The sequence below is a fragment of the Pipistrellus kuhlii genome, unplaced genomic scaffold (assembly GCF_014108245.1).
Source record: "Pipistrellus kuhlii isolate mPipKuh1 unplaced genomic scaffold, mPipKuh1.p scaffold_m20_p_5, whole genome shotgun sequence".
NCBI lineage: Eukaryota > Metazoa > Chordata > Mammalia > Chiroptera > Vespertilionidae > Pipistrellus > Pipistrellus kuhlii.
In genome coordinates, this window is record NW_023425551.1 from 7,866,920 (window position 1) to 7,886,135 (window position 19,216).

The 19,216-nt window shown below is 44.9% G+C and overlaps 1 protein-coding gene and 1 long non-coding RNA gene across 2 annotated transcripts in view; one reads left to right on the forward strand and one right to left on the reverse strand.

The window, feature by feature from the left end:
- SLC35F1 (solute carrier family 35 member F1) overlaps window positions 1-19,216 on the forward strand; it is a 263,938-nt gene that overhangs the window by 221,918 nt on the left and 22,804 nt on the right. The window contains exons 4-7 of the mRNA XM_036414764.2: window positions 7,913-8,072; window positions 8,425-8,581; window positions 10,545-10,597; window positions 16,695-16,849. Of these exons, the coding sequence (XP_036270657.1) occupies window positions 7,913-8,072; window positions 8,425-8,581; window positions 10,545-10,597; window positions 16,695-16,849 (525 nt within the window). The remainder of the gene's footprint in view (window positions 1-7,912; window positions 8,073-8,424; window positions 8,582-10,544; window positions 10,598-16,694; window positions 16,850-19,216) is intronic.
- LOC123651365 lies at window positions 5,802-18,675 on the reverse strand. Its single transcript, XR_006740022.1, has 3 exons — window positions 18,663-18,675; window positions 17,375-17,377; window positions 5,802-5,897 (listed from the first exon to the last, which is right to left on the reverse strand). It is a non-coding gene; the product is annotated as an uncharacterized LOC123651365 (long non-coding RNA).

Below are 19,216 nucleotides of genomic sequence, written 5' to 3' on the forward strand. Positions count from 1 at the left end.
TTATCAGAAAATGTTCATTTCCTTCAACATGGGCTTTGAAATTTGTACTTTCTTTAATGTTATTGTTAATGTGCTCATGCACAAGAATTCCATAAATAAGAAAAACACAAGTTAGTGTTGCTTGGCTGACTCAAGGAAACCACTTCTCCAAAAACAAGATGGTGCCAGTGTCAGAGACCCATCACTTCAAACAAATGATTCTAATTCTCATATGTTTTCTTATACCCTTCACCTCCTCTAATATAAAAACTGATTATTTCTTAAGTACCCTCTGAGCCTGCCATCCCCCCTGGAGTGCTCATAGTGTGAGAGGCAGCCCACAGCCTGCTTGCTGGAGCTCAGGCTGGCCTGGCCTAGACCACCACTCCTGGGCCTCAGCTGCTTAAGCTCACTGTGCAAGCAAGTGGCAGACCTGGGATCAAATCAGTTATGTATTACCTTTAGTGCTCCTATTTCTCATCTGTAATATAAGAACCTAGCATTGTGCCTAGTATATGGCAGGCACTAGGGCATGTCCATTCCTTGCTTTCTACTTTTGGAATCCAGTTGGCTGATCAGCACAGTTTGCTTTAAACCTGATTAAAACTCCAATGAGCCTGCCTGTTTTTTCTCAGTGGTTAGGCGTTGGCTTATGAACCAGGAGGCTGATGGTCAGGGCACATGTCCAGGTTGTGGTCTCATCCCTAATGGGAAGTGTGTAGGAGGCAGCCATCAATAATTCTCTCTCAGCATTGATGTTTCCATGTCTCTCTCTCTTCTCTCTCTCTCTCTCTCTCTCTCTCTCTCTCTCTTCCCTCTCTAAAATCAATAAAAACAGCCAAAACCGGTTTGGCTCAGTGGATAGAGTGTCGGTCTGCGGACTGAAAGGTCCCAGGTTCGATTCCAGTCAAGGGCATGTACATTGGTTGCGGGCACATTCCCAGTGGGGGTGTGTGCAAGAGGCAGCTGGTCGATGTTTCTCTCTCATCAACATTTCTAGCTCTCTATCCTTCTCCCTTCCTCTCTGTAAAAAATCAATAAAATATATTTAAAAAATTAAAAAATAATAAAATCAATAAAAACATGTTTTAAGAAAAACAAAAAACTAATGATGCTCACCGGAAGGAACCTGTGCTCTGACAGCTCTGCTTTCACCCAGGGCAGATTTCACTGCATCGGAGCTGAAGAACGTGTGTCTCCTCATTATTGGAATCTTCCCATGGTCACCCAGATTTCTAGGTGGCCATCCCAGATTTTCAGCACATTGCAGTGTCTTCCTTTCCTTCCTCCCTCCTTCCCTCCCTCCCTCCGTCCCTCACTTCCTTCCTTCCCTCCCTCCTTCCCTTCTTCCTTCCTTCTTTCTTTCTTTCCTTTATTCCTTCCTTCTGTCCTTCCATTCTTTCATCTTTGAGAGCCGAAGCCGAAAACGTAAAGAGAATATACTTGAACATTGTGGAAGTTCTGATGAACTGACACATGGGAACATATGAAACTCACACATTTAAAACTTTACCTGTGGAAACAAGAAAAATAGTTTGGAGAAAATCTTTTTCTGAATTCTAAAAATAAGACATTTCCTGGAAAATGGCTGTCGTACAGTCAACACTGTGACCCAGTTTATCTGTTTGGAGCTCTTGGGCAGCACATGGAAACATGGCCTCCTCCAGTAGGAGTGTTTTAAGAGTAAAGCCTAAACATTAAGTCCTAAGATATGGGGTTTGGGGAGCATGGGGGGGGCGGGGGCACAGAGGTATTATGAATGAACTAGCCCTGGGAGGGACTGAGAAAAATTGGTTCTAGATCAGAGACACCACGCCCCGAATTGTCCCCTGGGTTGGATTTTCAAGAATGCCTCTGGGATGGTCTCCAGGTCCCTGAATTAACATGGTGCTTAATGTGAATGTACATTTCCCAAATTATATCCACTCTCTTCAGCTGGACTGCCAGCCCAAAGAGGGCTCTTACTGTGTCTGTGTAACTGAAGTTTGTCTTTTTGAAGATCCTTCCCTGTTAACAATTCCGTCTTACTCACCGGAGATGAATTTATAATATAGATCACTTTTAGAAACATGGGAGAACTGCCAATTAGAAGAAGCGGAAGGGGGACTGGGGAAATGTTCTTTTCCCTGGAATCACCTACCAGTTGCCTCGGGTTTAGCCTCTGACAGCTGGGCCCTGTGAGGGGAGCTTTCTCCCGGTGAATAGCCTGAGGGGAGCGTTAATGAGGCGCTGAAGGCTGGCGGAGTCTCTTTTGGGCGGGAGAATTAGAAAGAGGGATGAGGTCACCTCCCCATTAAGCTCTCCTGTAATGGGAACAGCTGGGTGGCAGCTCTTTGTTTTGTTTTAATTTTTTTTTTACACACCATCCACTCTGCTTGAGAGAGACGGATCTGACTCTCGTGGATCTTTTATACCCTCATGTATTTTTTGCACTCTATATATTTTGAAAGCAGCATATGTGCAAGAGAGGAAATTTGGAGAGCACAGAGAATTGATGCAGTGGGGCGGAGAGGATTCAGTTCCAAGATAACCATTATTAATATTTTATTCTCATAGATTCTGATTTCTTTTCCCAGATTTTTATGCCTAATATTATGATACTGAGATTCTTTCTATATATATATATATATATATATATAATATATATATATTTGTTTTACAGGAAGAAGGTAGAGGGATAGAGGAGAGAGATCAGCTGCCTCCTGCACACCCCCTACTGGGGATGTGCCCGAAACCAAGGTACATGCCCTTGACCTGAGTCGAACCCGGGACCTTTCAGTCCGCAGGCCAATGCTCTATCCACTGAGCCAAACCAGTTTCAGCAATACTGAGATTCTTAATCAAGAAACAAACACGCATGTCACCCAAACCAAGTATGGTCTGGGAGGAGTGTAGCGGGATCTAGTTCTCCCCGCAGTATCACCCAGAGGCCAGGGAAGACTTACATTCCTTTCTGTCTTGCTCCTTCCCTCCGGCAAAATAGCTAATTTGATATCCATAGGGGAGAATGCTATGTAAATTTAAGAGGTAATGAACACTTTTCTTTCCAGAATACTCTTAAAGTTCTTTGAGAATTGTCTGAGCATAAGATGATTGTGAAACAATATTCATCTGTTCATTTTTTTGGTACAGATGTTTTTTTATACTCTTTCTTTTGGTTATAGAAATGTATGCAAAGAAAGATAAATACAGTATACAGGTTCCTGACAGATCGGAAGCTTTCTTGGTTCTTTTTCTTTTTTTAACAGGCATCTATTATAATGTTTCTCTTTGTTGTTACTCTAACTGCTGCTTAGCTAAGGAGTGAGGCTACCAGAAAAACAACTGGGAAATCATTTTGTCGCTATGCTTTATGCTATATGACCTCAGGGAAAAGGCTGGAGCCAGAAATTACTGGCAAAGAATAGCCTGTTTAATAACATCATGTACCCAATGGTTCCTTTTCTGTAGTTTACAGGTACCGGAGTGAGACCTCCACCTGTAGTAACCCTGTTGTAATTGACCTTCCTTAAATACTGTTCAGAAAAGAACCATGACGGCACTGCCGTTGGTGTCAGCAATTTGAATGACCTTGAGCACATCACTTCTCTTGGGACTTCTGAGTTCCCAACATTTAATAAAGGGTCACAAACTGGGCAGTACCCTCCCCCCGTTTCCAAACTGGGGAGATACCACCCCTAAGGGGCACTTGTTAATGTGTGGAAGCATATTTTTTCTTTTTCTTTCTTTCTTTTCTTTTCTTTTCTTTTCTTTTTTTTTTTTTAGTGGTCAGGGCCCAACTGTACTCTGCAGAGAATGTGGGGCAGACCTGCAAGATGAAGAATTATTTCAGCCCAAATGCCAGTAGCAAGCACCCTGGGTTACCTCACATGTCCCTTCTGACCCTCAGTGATGCCAAGTGGCTGCCATTCATTAATTCCCTTTCCCACTCACTGCTGACCACCTGCTGTGTCCGGGCACCACCCCTCCCTGGCTGCAGCGTCTCAGAAACCCTGGCTCCGATTTGTATTGTCCTTTTCCCTTCTTCCTTCCTGAAAATCCTCCCAGCAAATAAGACCTGCTATTTGCAAATAAGCGGGTTTTTTTGTGTTTTGTTTTTTTTGTGTGTGTGTTTTTTTTTTGCTCAACCCACCCATTAAGGGAATAGATCCCAGGACTCATCATATGCTTTGGGGTTTCTAATGACACTGAGACCCCAAAAGGCTCAGTGCAGTCCTCCCTGAAGATGGGATGATCGCCTCATTCTCCTTCAGTAATCCAGGAATGGAGGCCTGGATCGAGGGCTTCCAGCCAGATAATGAAATCCCAGCCGTGGAGCATGCGGCTAAATATTTCAACCGTTGATGCAATCATTTCTAATTTTTAAAGCAAAACACCAACTGTTTTGTGCCCAGGGAACAGCTTTCCCTAGCAAACTGAAATTTCCTAGTGTACTTGAATGGCATTTGAGGCCAGGGAGAAAGCCTGCCTGAGAGCATGTTACCACATCGAGTAGGGTTGTCCCTTCGCTAATTACCTATGCAGTGAGCAACCCTGTGTGGTACAACCCCACCAGCCACCCCCTCTCTACATTGCCCCTCCGGGAGTGCTGTCCCCTCCGGACTCGGCCCCCAGCCATCACACTGTGAAATCACTCTTCACGGGGCCCATCACCTCATCTCCCAGCAGCCCCAGGGACAGCTTACGATCTGATTGCTTGTTTCATTTTGCAGAGGAGACCAATGCACAGAGAAGCAGGAAGGATCTGTCCAGGTCACAAAAAGCTTCAGGATGGAGGGGATTCTGAGTGCTACTTATAGGGCCAAAAGCCACTCTAACAGTCAGGGATGCTCTGCAAATACAGTAGCCCCCCCCTTATTCCTGGGGGACATGTTCCAAGACCCCTGATGACAGTACAGAACCCTATGTATACTATGTGTGTACATACATGCCTATGGTAAAGTTTAATTTATAAACTGGGCAATAATAAAATAATATTATTGACATAAATAATAAGATTAACAATAATAAAGTAAAACAATTATAACAATGCTAGGGGCCCAGTGCATGTATTGGGGGTGGGTGTCCCTCAGCCCATCCTGCACCCTCTCTCAGTCTGGGAGCCCTTGGGGGATGTGTGACTGACGGCTTAGGCCCACTCATCCTTAGCACTGCCACGGAGGTGTCTGCCCCCTGGTTGAGAGCCTGGCCCCTGGTGGTCAGTGCGTATCATAGTGATCAGTCATTCCACCATTTGGTTGATTGGCATATTAGCCTTTTATTATACAGGATAAGTAAAATAAGAATTATTTGAACACAAGCACTGTGATACTGTGATAGTCAATCTGATAACTGAGATGGCTACTAAGTGACTAGCAGGTGGGTATCATATATAGTGTGATACTCTGGGGTGATTCATGCCCTGGCCAGGATGGAATGGGATAGCATGAGATTGCATCGTGCTATTCAGAATGATGTGCAACTTAAAACTTATGGATTGTTTATTTCTGGAATTTTCCATGTAATATTTTCAGACTGTGGTTGACCATGGGTAACTGTCCCAAGTCGATCCCAGGAAAGGATCTGGGGCGTTTATCTAAGGTGTCCCTCTTGATAAACTTTAACCGTGCAGCAGTTGGGACATTCAAGTAGTTGCTAGTGAAGAGGCTACTCTATGCCAGCAGGACCAAGGGCAGGCTTCAGACCAAAAAGACCAGAAGCTTTACTTTAAATTTTAAGCGTAGGCAAAATAATTCAATTAGCTGCCGGAGGAATTTAATTATACCACATGAATCATATGCAGTTGCAAATCACACAGCATTTTATTACCCACACAAGTTGCTATTGCTGCGGGTACAAACTTAATTGGGGATCCTGGTGGTGTCCTCTGGGGTCCTGCAGCTGGGCTGGTCTAGTCTGGATGCAGGGGGCTGGTGTTCCTCACCCGAGAGCTCAGTCCTGTCTCAATGGGGAGTTACTAGCCATTCTTCTGTCATCTGGCAGGAAAGAGGAATGTGGAGCTTGCTGGACTGACAGAAGGACATGCCTTTGTGGCTGTCTCAATAGGCGAGTGTCGTAAGCTGACCAGGATTTATTTGTAAAGCCTACTCCGTACCTGCAGCAGTTCAGGTGGCTATCAGTGAATTATGTCAATGCACACATGTTAATCTCAAACAGGGGGAGGTTAGGGAGAGGACATCCTTACACAAATGGCTATCTTGCAAGTTACTCTGAGTCAGTTCAAATCCTTATCTCTAGGATACACATGCTTCAGGTTAGTGGGGAATGTGTTCTTAATATCACACTTTAGGTTTCAAATAAAGTTAACTCAAACACTGTAAAAGCTTCCTAACGGTTTTTGGCATTTTTAAAGCATTTTTGTATTTTACTACAACAGTAATTAAAACTGGGGAAAGTGAAACCATAGAACAGGGGGGGTGAACATATATTTTTCAGCCTTAAATGAATCTTGGAGACTCTATTTTGATGTTTCTGGTCATTATAAATTCATACATGTATTTGTTCAATAACTATTATTGGATACTGTATTTCCCCAATAGGGTTTTGAGTAACAGGAATATATTCTTGTTCCCCTGGACCTCAGGACATGTGAGGAAGGCAGGCGTTATGCCAATAATTCAATATTTAGTATTACTGCAATTGACACTATCTCAGTCTAGGTGGTGGAAGTGAGGGAGGATGGCATGAGTAGATTTGAAAGATGTTTAAAAGACGGAATTGGCAGAAGTCAGTGGTCAATAGGATATATAATGGAGGAGTATTAGAGGTCACTGTTCTGAATCTGGTTTCTGGAAGGTAGGACCACTTACTGAGGATTCTAGTGGAGAAGCTGTGCTGAGCACTGGGACAGGATCGCCAGCTTCTCATTTGGTATATGGACTTGAAGTCCAGTGGGAGATGAGTTTGTCTCGTGGAGACCCTACTTTGCATGGAGTGTCAAAGGCCACTGCAGCTTACCACAGTGTGAGAGAAACAACAGTACATGGAGCCCAGCGTATGTGTTGGTAAACAGGATTGTAGATTGGCATGGAGGCCCAAGCAATTTACAAAATGCTTTCACATGTATTGTTTCTGAGCTTCACAATGATCTTTGGGGAAAGTCAGTAGGAGTCATCATCTTCTACTATCAGGAAATTGATGTTTCCTGAATTTGTGATTTTCCCAAAGTCATGTCGCTATAAGCAAGGACTTAGCGCTCAAATTCAGATTTCTGGCCCCCGGCCTGAAATTTTCATTTCACCATGTTACCTCACTGCATGTCAGAGTGGATTCTTCACCAACTCTCGGGGCTTTCGGAATCTCACTATTTGTGCAAAATATATAAGAAATGAAATCAGTTATTTTTTTCTACACTCTGTTCAAACTTCTAGCTTTTATTACTCTTTTTTATAACAGCATTTTAAAGTTATGTGTAAACTTCTGAGATTCATATTTGTATTTATATTTACAGTAATTTTCTTTTGAAGAGTGAAATTTCAAGGACAGATGAGAGTAACTTTTACTGGCTGTGGGAAGACAGTTGTCTGGGAGAAATTAAGTTCAACTTTTGTGTAAATTCTAATAATTTATAAAACAATGTAAGACTTCTGCCCCCTTACCTCCCATTCCCAGATCTATTCCTAAAGTGGAAGGACCATGTGAAATAGCTCAGCGTATACAGGTGTTCCTCTGGGGTCTAGGCACTGAGGGATCCGGAGAGTCTTTCCCACCAGCCTGTCTTACCAATTTGCCTTCTCCCCTTTTCCTCTTGAGGTTGTCTAAGTAAAACTCATTTGAGTTTGTTTCTGAGTCTGTTTTAACTGCATTAGTTCTGGCTCTACACAGAACCGCAGACTCATGGGACTTGGCCGGTCTACAGAGCTAAGTTATGGTTCTGCACTACGTAAAAAGTTTCCCCCTGACCTCCTGCGGTCCTTGTCTTCCTTGCCAACAGCTCCTGGACTGCTTTGTGATCCCGGTGGTGATTTTACTCTCCTGGTTCTTTCTGCTGATCCGGTACAAGGCTGTGCATTTCATCGGCATCGTGGTCTGCATCCTGGGGATGGGCTGCATGGTGGGAGCGGACGTGCTTGTGGGAAGGCATCAGGGAGCAGGTGAGTGTCTGTGCGTTCACCAGGTTACCTGCCTCAGGGGGTGAGGCCAAGGCAAGCCATGGGATGTTCATTGTTGGGTGGAAGAAAAGGAACCTGGTCTTCCCATGGTCTGTGTCTTACTCATGCTTGGTTGCCCATGCCTAGAACAGTGGCACATAGGAGAAATGCTTCATGCATTTCTTGAGTGAGTAAGGGAAGCATATCTGACCACCCATAAACAAACTTCACTAAAACTCGGGTGATAGGTTATAGAACTTCTTTAAAAATGTCAGAATAGAATTTTGCTGGTACTAAATTCTTGTTAAGAATTTTTAATGAAGCTCTCTCTGTTTTTTGTTGTTGTTGTCCCTAGGGGAAAATAAGTTGGTAGGGGACCTTCTGGTCTTAGCAGGAGCCACACTCTATGGTATCTCTAACGTCTGGGAAGAGTACATCATCCGAACCCTGAGCCGAGTGGAATTCCTGGGCATGATTGGACTCTTCGGGGCATTTTTCAGTGGAATTCAATTGTGAGTAAAAATAACAAGAAACTCAGACAGTAGAGACTCTGTTGGCATGTGTTTGAAATTTTTTTACTTTGGCGTAGGGTTGGTAAGTTTATTTTATAAAAATCAAAGCTGGGAACCTGGCACCATTCCCCACATGAAATCTGAAAACTCAACATCTTTATTAGTAAATTTCTTCCAAACTAAGTAAGTTTATTGTAAATTATTAGAAAAACATTTAATGGGCTTTGAAGATGATTGACAAGAAACCATGGGATGTACACTGATTCTCCCAAGCTAGCCTGTGGGTTGTTACGTAGAGAAATAGAAAAATGAAGTGTCAATGCCATGATCTGGTGCACCTCCAGAAGGGGACATTCTGTTCACTAGTGGCGACTGCCACCAGAAATCTTGCCATTTAACTTTGCTCTTTTATCAGTGTGCTCATCTATTGCCCATGGATTTGCATGAAATGTTGTGTTTCCATTTCCCTTAAATAACCAAAGAACTTATATGCATACATGCATGCCCCATGGAAAAAGAGAATAGTGCAGAGAAGGCCTGGTGGGGAGGAGGACTTGGGGATGGGGTGGAGAGGGTCAATGGGAAAAAAGGGGGGGCGGGGAAGAATAAAAATAAATTGTTAAAAATAGGTAAAGATGTAACACAGACATTCTCAAAAAGTCAAAACACCAAATGTTCACTAATTCTGGTGCGGGGACATATAAGTCATCACTGGTTTGTGCCTCAAAAATTGCTGTGAGAATAAGTGTCAAACAAAGTGTAATTTTTCATCATGAAAGGCCACCTATTTGAGTTTCACATAAGAGATGAATAAACTTATGGCCTCTTGTCTAATTTCATCAAATCTGTTTTTACAAAGCAGGCAATTCTGATCTCACCAAATCATTTTCTACAAAGCGAGTGCTTTGCAATTGTATTGGTTCTGTTCCTGAGATTATTTATGGGAGATATTTTAGCATCGCCGTAAATATTTTGCAAATAGGCTGTTTCCAAGAATCCTCCCAATGTCAGTACCCTCAGATAGAAGTGAAAAGCTCCGTAGTACACTAGGCACTGAGACGGGAAGACTCTCCGAGGATTTACTGTTGGTTCATTTTGAAAGCACGATGGCATTTTAAAGCTCCTCACTTTGGCGCTTTAGGTGTGTGAGAGGAAAAGAAATGGCCTAGTTCGACTGTTCAGAACCAACATTTTATAGATGGATGGCTCATTTTATGGGTTATTATTCTTGAATCCAACAAATATATTCCTACATCCAGAGCTCATTGGCTTCACTAGCGGTCCCCATTAGCGCCGATGGAGCCCTTCAGAGACACTGCTACAAAAATCATGGAAGTGCTGGCCTGTGGGTGGGTTTGGCAAATGGGATGCATCAAGGACCCACCAAAACCAAACAGCACTGGTGGCATGGTGCCACCCTCACCTCTGATCCTCTTATAGAGCGGTGGTTCTCAGTGTGCTGCTCTGGTACCATGCGAGAACCCCTCAGACATGCCATCCACGGTCCCCGCCCAGATCTGTGGACTCAGAATCGCTAGGAAGGAGGCCCAGGAAGCTTTTTTTTTTGTACATGAAAGTCTGAGAATCCCCCCCACCCCCCAAAAATGCTCAGTCAGAAAATTAATTTCACCTGCAAGCACAGACATTTGCCGAACCTCACCGTTCCCTTCTCAGGAAGCATCTAAGCAAGAACGAACGCGGGCCAGAGGCAGACTGCTTGGGTGTGCAGGTCAGTGGGAGGCTTGGGCTCCACCGTGCCCACTGGCCCGTTCACCCCTGCTGGCCACCCCCGATGAGATGCTTCGAGATAAACCCCAGTCTGTCTAATTAGACTGGCCTCTGCATGGCCCAGAGGTCGTTTTGACATTCAGTTGGTTGCTGCGTGATTTGTACAAAGCTGGTGCGTGAAGAGAAGTAGGATGCTTCCTAAGCTTGCTCATGTCCACTTCCTCTCCGTTTGCAGAGCCATCATGGAGCACAAGGAGCTGCTGAAGGTGCCCTGGGACTGGCAAATAGGTAAGGGGCTTGTTCGCCTAAGATGGTGCTTGTTTCAGGGAACCTGAGACATACCTTTGCAGAGGTGGGTGGGCCTGGAGCGAGAACAATGAAACGATCTAGAATGCGAGACAAAAGAAAACGAAGTCCCCTTGTCATTTTAGGAATGCTTGTGCACTACAAGAGACTGCACTGTACGATTATAATGTCTCCTAATTAAGCCTTGGCCCATTATCCTCATCAGGATGCCATAAGTGGAGACACAGAAGTATGTCATTAGGTGAAAGACCAGCCGGAAAGAAAGATTGCCCGAGGCAGTGGTGGGACATAAGTGACAAACAGTATGCTCTAGCCAAGCAACGCAGCACCAAGGTGGTCATTAAAAGCGGCACTCCGGGAAAGGGGAGAAAATGGAACTTGACAAAAAGGCATAAGAGAAAAACAATGTCATGGACATTCTGTGCCCATGAAAACCTTTCAGAAGGGAGCATCTTGCCTATGAGGAATGGCTGATGGACCTCCAGCGGAGTTGGTGAACAATACCAGAGACAGCTTGAGCTGGTTAGTCAACCAGGGGCATCTCAGATTGCACTTCTTTCTAAGATCAGTTTTCTCTTAAAACAACAACAAAAATTAAGACAAAGGCTTGAGATCCTAAACGATGCTGTAACTAACACACAGAAAGCTCTAGCAGGGACTACCATTTTATAACCTTAGGCCCCTAGCTATGCCCTCAGTGTCTATACGAAGATGCATGAATACTAGCAATGAGGCGCTTGGACATTGTACGCGCAGTGCATGTAAATGGGGGTGAAAATACACCCGGTCCCCCACACGGGAGCTGGCTGCTTGAGCCACTTGATGAGCTTTGATGGAATTAACAGCTTCAGTCCAATTCTGCTTCCTGAGCTAGGTCAGCAGGGGCATAAACTTCATCACACTACTTTACCTACCTGTGACCCCAGAGCATTCAAAGCCACCTGCTGCTCAGAAAACTCCCTCCGAAAATGCACTGCAAGCTACAGAATAATGCAGGACTCTCCCTGAGGATTAGTTCTAGTGACTTCCAGGGCTGCCCAGCCCTTGTGGCTGTCACAGAGTCCTGCCACTTGCTTTCTCTTGAGTTTTGCTGTAGAATGTCCCAATGAAATGGAAATCAATAGAGAGGAGGAGGTGGGGGCGGGGTGGGGAGGGCCCCTGGGCCAGGAAACCAGAGGCAGGTTACACACGTGTTTGCCTTTGTGACTCTCAGTGCCAGGAAACAAACTATTTCTGCTTGGGGACGCTTCCCTGCAGTGGTCTGTGAGTGCGAATTTATTTTATATTAATAGTCCTAGTAATAATTAAAAAATAATCTCTCCTCTGATTATGTGGACTGCATGTGCTCATCTACCGAGGTTCTGTTATGACTCGGTGTTAGTTAAATGTGCCATCGAAAGGCAGTTTTGTTCTGAGCTCTCGCATCACCATTGAAACGTCAGTCCCTGCAGTTGGAAATGATGAAGGGCCGTGTAAAAGGAACGCATTACGGAGCCGTTTGTTTAATTCCTGATGGGAAATGAGGCCACAACGGTCTAGAAAGGCAATCAAATATTCGCCCTTTTCTTCTGAAGTGATGATGGAGTTGGGTTTGAGGGTTTGATTTTTTTGTTTTTTGTTTTTTTCCTCAAGGTCACTTATGTCCTTCTTACCTCGTCTTGACCTACTGTAGCTCCATTCTAGGCACATATTCAGTGAATGAATATTTACTAAGTAAGAGAATGAATGAATGACAAGAGGTGGCAGGAGACTTCAGGCTTGGTGTGGCACTTACTTTCGGGGGAGCCGGGAGATGGCACAGCAGCTGCTGGGACTCCTCACTGGATCATTCTAGTTCCAGGCTGTTGCTAACTGCTAATGCTAGTCTCTGCATGGCCTCACCATTCCCGTTTCCCTGCTCATCCATTCAAATGCCTTTGTAACTGTGTCCCATACTAAATTTCCTCTATTGAACCTGGTATGGGCTGTGGTTCTTGACTGATACACTCTATAAGCTCATTTTCTTATCTGTATAAGGAGAGTAACACTAGTCATGGTGTTATACTGTTGTGCGGATTAATTGATTGACGTATTTAAAGTACGTGACACCTAGCAAGCCCTCAATTAGTGTCAGCTGACAGTATTCTTTTCCAGTCTCTTTAGCTTAAGCCTCTTGGTGCATGAGGACAAGTGTGAATGAATGCTATTTTCAGTGAGAAAGAAAACATTTCAATTAAGAAATGGTTGTACACATACCCTGTCTATAAATGTGTTATTGCAGCTATTATGTAGTTGTCAGTCAAAAGTCAAAGCAGTTCATTTATTCCATCAAGTTGATCGATTTTTTGAAAACCCTGCCTGGACAGCAAGTTGGGCCTTTAGATGCATTGCTAATGTCCACTAACAAGCTAATGTCCGTCTAAGAACAGCAAATCAGCACACTGCAGCAGTCCTGCCATTCAGTCCCGTGTTCACTGTGCTAGCTATACTGAGTGGCTAGATTATTACGATCTCTGAACACATAATAATCTGGCCACTCAATGTATATCCTATGTAATAAAAGGCTAATATGCAAATTGTCCCCAGGAGTTCGACCAGCAGGCAGGCAGGCCAGCCAACGGCCATGTCCCCTCCCCCTGACCAGGCTGGCCAGACCCCACCCATGCATGGATTCATGCACTGGGCCTCTAAAATACACACACACACACACACACACACACACACACACACACACACAGAGTGGCCAGATTATTATGCATTCAGAGATCAGAATAATCAGGCCACTCAGTGTATGCTTTGCTCATGAAACAGGATATTCACACACGAAAACACTAGCAAAGTGAGTGAGTGTGATGGCGCATACATCCCACACCCATTCCCCTTCATATAATTTCTACAGTCTTTAAAAATACATTTAGCCGAAACCGGTTTGGCTCAGTGGATAGACCATTGGTCTGCGGACTGAAAGGTCCCAGGTTTGATTCCAGTCAAGGGCATGTACATTGGTTATGGGCACATCCCCAGTAGGGGATATGCAGGAGGCAGCTGGTCGATGTTTCTCTCTCATCAATATTTCTAGCTCTCTATCCCTCTCCCTTCCTTTCTGTAAAAAAATCAATAAAATGTATTTTTAAAACTACATTTAGAATCTTAAAGCTGATGAATAGGGTAAGCTCTACTGTGTGTCTGGTTTCCTACACTCCTTGGCTCACCAAGTATGCTTGTAAAGTCACACCTCGCCTCTGAGCCTGCCAATTACAATGTCGCTTCCTACTGCACAAATCCTCTAGGAGGATGCATAAGCATTTACAACTTAACACGTTCCAAATGGAACTTTCCATTTTCCCTGAAAACCTGGCAATCCCTCATTTCTCTTCATCTCAGTAAACGGCATCACAATTCACCCAGTTTATAAATTTGCTGGAACCCAAGGGTATCCTTGAGGCCCCTCCTTCCCCTCGATACCGACATCCAGTTTATCACCAGGACTTGCTGAGTCTTCACAGACCTGCCACTTCCCCTCATCTCCACAACCATTCCCAGCAAAGCCACCAGCATCTCCTGCTTGGACTCTGACACTACGCTCCTTGCTGGTCTCCTCGTATGCTTTCCTCCTTCCAATCCCTTCTCTGCACAGTAGCCAGTCACCTTCTAAAAGTTTAGATCCGAGATCAGCCACTTGCTACCAACTCCTAAAGGCTTCTTATTACAATGAGAATAAGATTTCTTTCCAAGATGTACAAGGCCCGGCAGAATTCATCCCTTGCCTGATTTTCTGACCTCAGCTCTTATCACTACCTATTCTGTTCCTTCTGCTCAGACATCTGTCCTCTGACAGCTGCTGGAACACATCTGGCCCTGGCCCTTCTGAGGGTGTTTTCCTTTGCAGAGCTCCCTGCCTAGAACCCTCCTCCCCTGGTTCCTCCCCTGGCAGCTCTTTCAATCCTCCAGCCATCAAGGTGAATGCCACCTCCACAGAGCAGCCTTCCCTCATCACCCCGCCCAAGGCAAGCCCCTGGCATGCCCTGGAAGGAGCCCCTTTCTTTCTTCTTGGCCCTAGCAACAACTTGAGGCCTCTTGTCTACCCCGTTTCCATTTCACTGCTCGCCCCCAACAGCGCCCAGGGCATACCAGGCATTTCATGAAGAAATGGTTGAATAACTGAGTGAATGGAAAACGTCAGAGCCAACTTGTGAGCATCCATGGTGTGCTAGGTAATGTAGTGGAAGAGTAGGATTCGGAAACTTTCTAGCCTTAAAAAGTGTGTGTGTGTGTGTGTGTGTGTGTGTGTGTGTGTGTGTGTCAGGAGGTGGTGGGGGGGGGGGGCAGGCGGGCTGGACTCTGTTCAAGTTAAGTTTGATTATTTCCAGTGAATAGATTTAGGCTAGATCTCACCCTTAGCCTCAGATTCCTTAAAGGGATATGGAATTAATTTTTGTCTCCTCATGGATTGATCGGAGGTTCTTCAGTGTTGAGTTTTTAGTAACTTGCTTAAAAGGCAGGTGAATAATAGGTCGCATGAAACCCAAGCACAAGAAAATTGACCTCTTTTAGGCAATGAAGATTTCTGCTGAGACTGGAAAGCCGTTCTCCGTTAGTGCAATGACAGAATAGCCCAGAGGACTTGCCCTTGACCGAATAGGGAAGGGTGATCCCCTGTCCTCCCGGGGCACTCCGGCCACACTAGAGGGGGCTGTTGCACTGAGTTTGCTTATTGTTCAGACTACCTTTGTATATAGGTTTGATGTGGCTTTCCTTCAATGTAGGCTCAGAAATGTGTAGCATGATTATTTGTGTCCTTAAATATAGAGTGTCCCCAAAAATGTCTACACACACTTTAAATAATTATAAAGGCAGTGCTTATTAAAACACAATTCATTTTTAGAATTGAGCGCTCAGCTGTTAAAGTGTATGTACATTTTGGGGGATGCCCTGCATTTTTCATAGGGAAAAACAAACTTCTCTTTGGGGAAGTCACTGGTTTTCATAGTCAAATCCCCCAAAGTGCCCAGGATTCAAGGAGGCCATCTGCCCAAGGCCCAACCACAGACGTTACAGAGTAAGGGTTCCTTGGAAAAAGCTGGTTACTTTTACTGTATTACAAAGTCCACTGGCTTGTATTACTTATGCTTATTCTATGCCTTATTCTTTCAATGTAGAGAAATGAGAATTATTTTTCTACATTTATGTGGTATAAACATCTACACACAAAAAAACCCCACCAAACTCTAGATTTAGTTATAAACTTCTGCTTGAGACCCAACAAAATTGTGTGCTTATGGAATTAGTATTAACAGTTGTGTATCTAGTTAGAGAGAGAGAGAAAGATTGATTTAGAGGATGAGAGACTGGATGACCATATAGCATTTTGAGGGCATGCTTTGTCTTTCTCTGTTAGACAACTTAGTTCTTTGATGGTTTGCAACGCATTTACCTATTTATGTATAAAACAGTACTTACATGTGAGGGCCCACGGCATGCTGGGAAAGGTGATGAAGAAATAGGTCTCTGGGTGCTGGCGATGTGACTGGGCAGGACTCACAAATCTGGAAGGTTATCTGTGCTAAGAGCAATGACCTTGTCTTCCGAGGATCATGCAGTTAGGATTCCATTTCAGTTCTCTGACTTAGATCCCAATCTCTGACAGGTAAGCCCTTCAACGTTAAGGACGATGTCATTATTTGTCATTGTGGATAATGCATGATACCAAGCAGTTTTGTTCCTATTTGAAAAAACAAAAACAAACAACAACAACAACAAAAAAAAAAACTAGAAGATGACAGAGTTTTAACAGAGACAGATAGAAGTTAAGAACCACACAACTGAGAATAGAATCCAGAAGCCTTGACCCCGTGTTCTGATGGTATCAGTCCTTACTAAAAGGTGCAAAATATCAGCTACGTAGTGGGAAGCAGAAAGTGTCTTTTCTTACTTCGCATGTTTTAGCTGTGTATTCACCAATCCGAAACACCAGTAAACGGAGTGAAAGACAACTCCCTTTGGGAAGGATCAGTGGTGTGCGGGTTCCCTCCTCTCGCCCACGGTGGGCGCCAAGCGGCTGGGGAGGGGGCTGAGTGCTGCCTGTCTTTCTCTCCCCCAGGCCTGCTCTACGTCGGCTTCAGCGCCTGCATGTTTGGCCTCTACAGCTTCATGCCGATCGTCATAAAGAAAACCAGCGCCACTTCGGTCAACCTCTCGCTGCTCACGGCAGATCTGTACAGCCTGTTCTGTGGGCTGTTTCTCTTCCACTACAAGGTAAGCTGAATCAGGGCTGCCCTGAGAAGACACCTGGTAGGGAATTAACCTTCCTGGGCATACGGGTAGGACTCCCCTCCTACTGTGGAGTGCCCTGGTTGGTGTAGGAAGATGGCAATGAAACTGTGTGCTAATCTCTGCGATCTGGGTGTTTCCATTTCAACTATGAGACAGAGGCAATGCTTTATCATTAGAGACCAGTAAGGACAGGCAATTGATAGTGAAAGATAAGAAACCACCAGAGGAAAGGGCTTTCACCACTAGGGGACTCTTTGTTCAGCCTAAAACTAGGAAGATTTGTGCAGTCTCCAAACTAGAACCACAAAATCCCTTGTGCCAAAGGCACTGAGCAAAAAACACAGTTCCTTCAGTTTCTGTTCCCCAAGATGGTAGTCTTTTTGAAGATTACCCCACCCTAACCCAAGGCAGGCATGACTACTTGGGAGGCACAGGACAGTCACATGTTATACTTCAAATGCTACACTCCTGCAACTGTTAACAATTGATTGAATTATGAGGAAAGACCTGCTTGTCATTCTTTAACTAGGCCTGCAAGATAAGGGTCAATGGGGACTGTGTCCAGTGTGACAAAGGACAAGTATGGAATATCCAAACAGATAAGACCAAATTAGTACAGGCAAAGGAAGAAGCAGATGAGAAAAGCTGTTATGGCCACTGCTAGCCACGTGCTTCCCCAGTGGTTTTATAGTTAACATCACCAGCACAATGGTGTGACCAGCTGATGGGGACTTCTTGGTGGGCAGGGCATTTTCATCCAGGTCAAACTGGTCTTGGAGGTTCTGGGAGAAATGCTGATATGGGAAGAGTATGTACTTGAGAGGACCAGAGACCAAGCAGCTGAAGTGAATAATCTACATTAATAAAACAGAAATATGAAAATTGGCCATACCTCTGCAACATCCACCAGCCAATCAGGAATAGGTATGCAAATTAACCCACTAAAGATGGCGGGTTAATTTGCATACACAGGCACAGAGTGGCTGGGCAGGGCGGGACACCCGCTATGAGAGGGAGGATAGGGGCGGAGGGAGCTATAGGAGCCACACTCCAGCCAGAGCAGAGAAGACTGAAGGCTCTGGCCAGAGTGAAGACTGAAGGCTCCTGCCAGAACAAAGATGGAAGGCGGTGGCCAGAGCAAAGGCCTGGGTCCCAGATGCCAGAGGAAAGCCGGTGCCAGCAGCCAGGGGAAGGAAGGCCTCTTGCACGAATCTTTGTGCAGCGGGCATCTAGTCAGTAATATTACTGAGATAAACCAAAGTCTTAGCCAAGAAACAGGCTGAGAAGGGCAGGCAAGGGTGGAAAAGAGGTGGGGAAAGTTGCTATGGCGTAGTCAGGAATACAATGGACCCTGTGCTCAGGGTGGTGGCAAAAATGACAGTTTCAAGGAACTGAGACTGGACAATGTTTATACCTTGCTTATACATTATTTTTTCCTGGATAGTGCAGTCTGTGTTCCCTAAGGGTTAAAAGGTGAAGTCACATGCCCTTCTCATGCTGTTCCCATCCACAGTGCAGGGAGGTCCAGCTCCCCTCACCATCCCCCTCCATACGCACCCCGTTATTTTCCCTCAGGCTGGGACCACCTGGCTGCGGTCTCCTCTGCGCAGTGCAGCGACCGCCAGGTTTCTTCTCCTCTCCGCAGCTCAGCAGCCACATCCCGTCCATTCCTGATGCGTGAATTCAGTTCTCAGCCAGGTTTCCTTCCATTGCCTTTATACACTCTGGCGCTAGAAGAAAACCCTTTAATGGCCCTTGGGAAAGATGACTAAAGTCTATCGCTCCACTTGAGGACCCCGGTCACTTCTTGGGCAGTTCAGAGCCAGCCCAGCACCCAGTGACCCCTACAGCAGTGTTCCTGAAAACCTGGTGCACCAGGGGCATTCGCTAAAAATGCAGATTTGGGGGCCACGCCTCTGAGCCACAGAATCAGTAGGAGAGTTTGGAAATCTGGGTTCATTATGGGACATGTTTCAGTGGGTCTGCATTGCTAACTGGCTCCCCTGTGAGGCCCAGGCTTTCTGAATTCAAAAACAAATACCTGAGAGACGTGGCTGGAAAGTGCTCATTTCCATTTAAATGTATGGCTCCTTATACTTCCACTGAATTCTGGGTAGACCTGGGGCTTACCACACGGACAACCAAAAACAGCCAAGGAGCCAGGTGAAGTCTGATTCTCTGCACCCCATCTTCTCCCGTCACTTGTATGTTGCTATTGAGCTGGGATAAGTAATGTTGCTAAAGAGGAAACCATTAGTAACCCTCACCAGGCTATCATAAGGGAGGCTGTGTTATCTGGAAATCAAATTCTTGTAGCACCAATGTCGAGGTGTAATAGATGTTTTTATT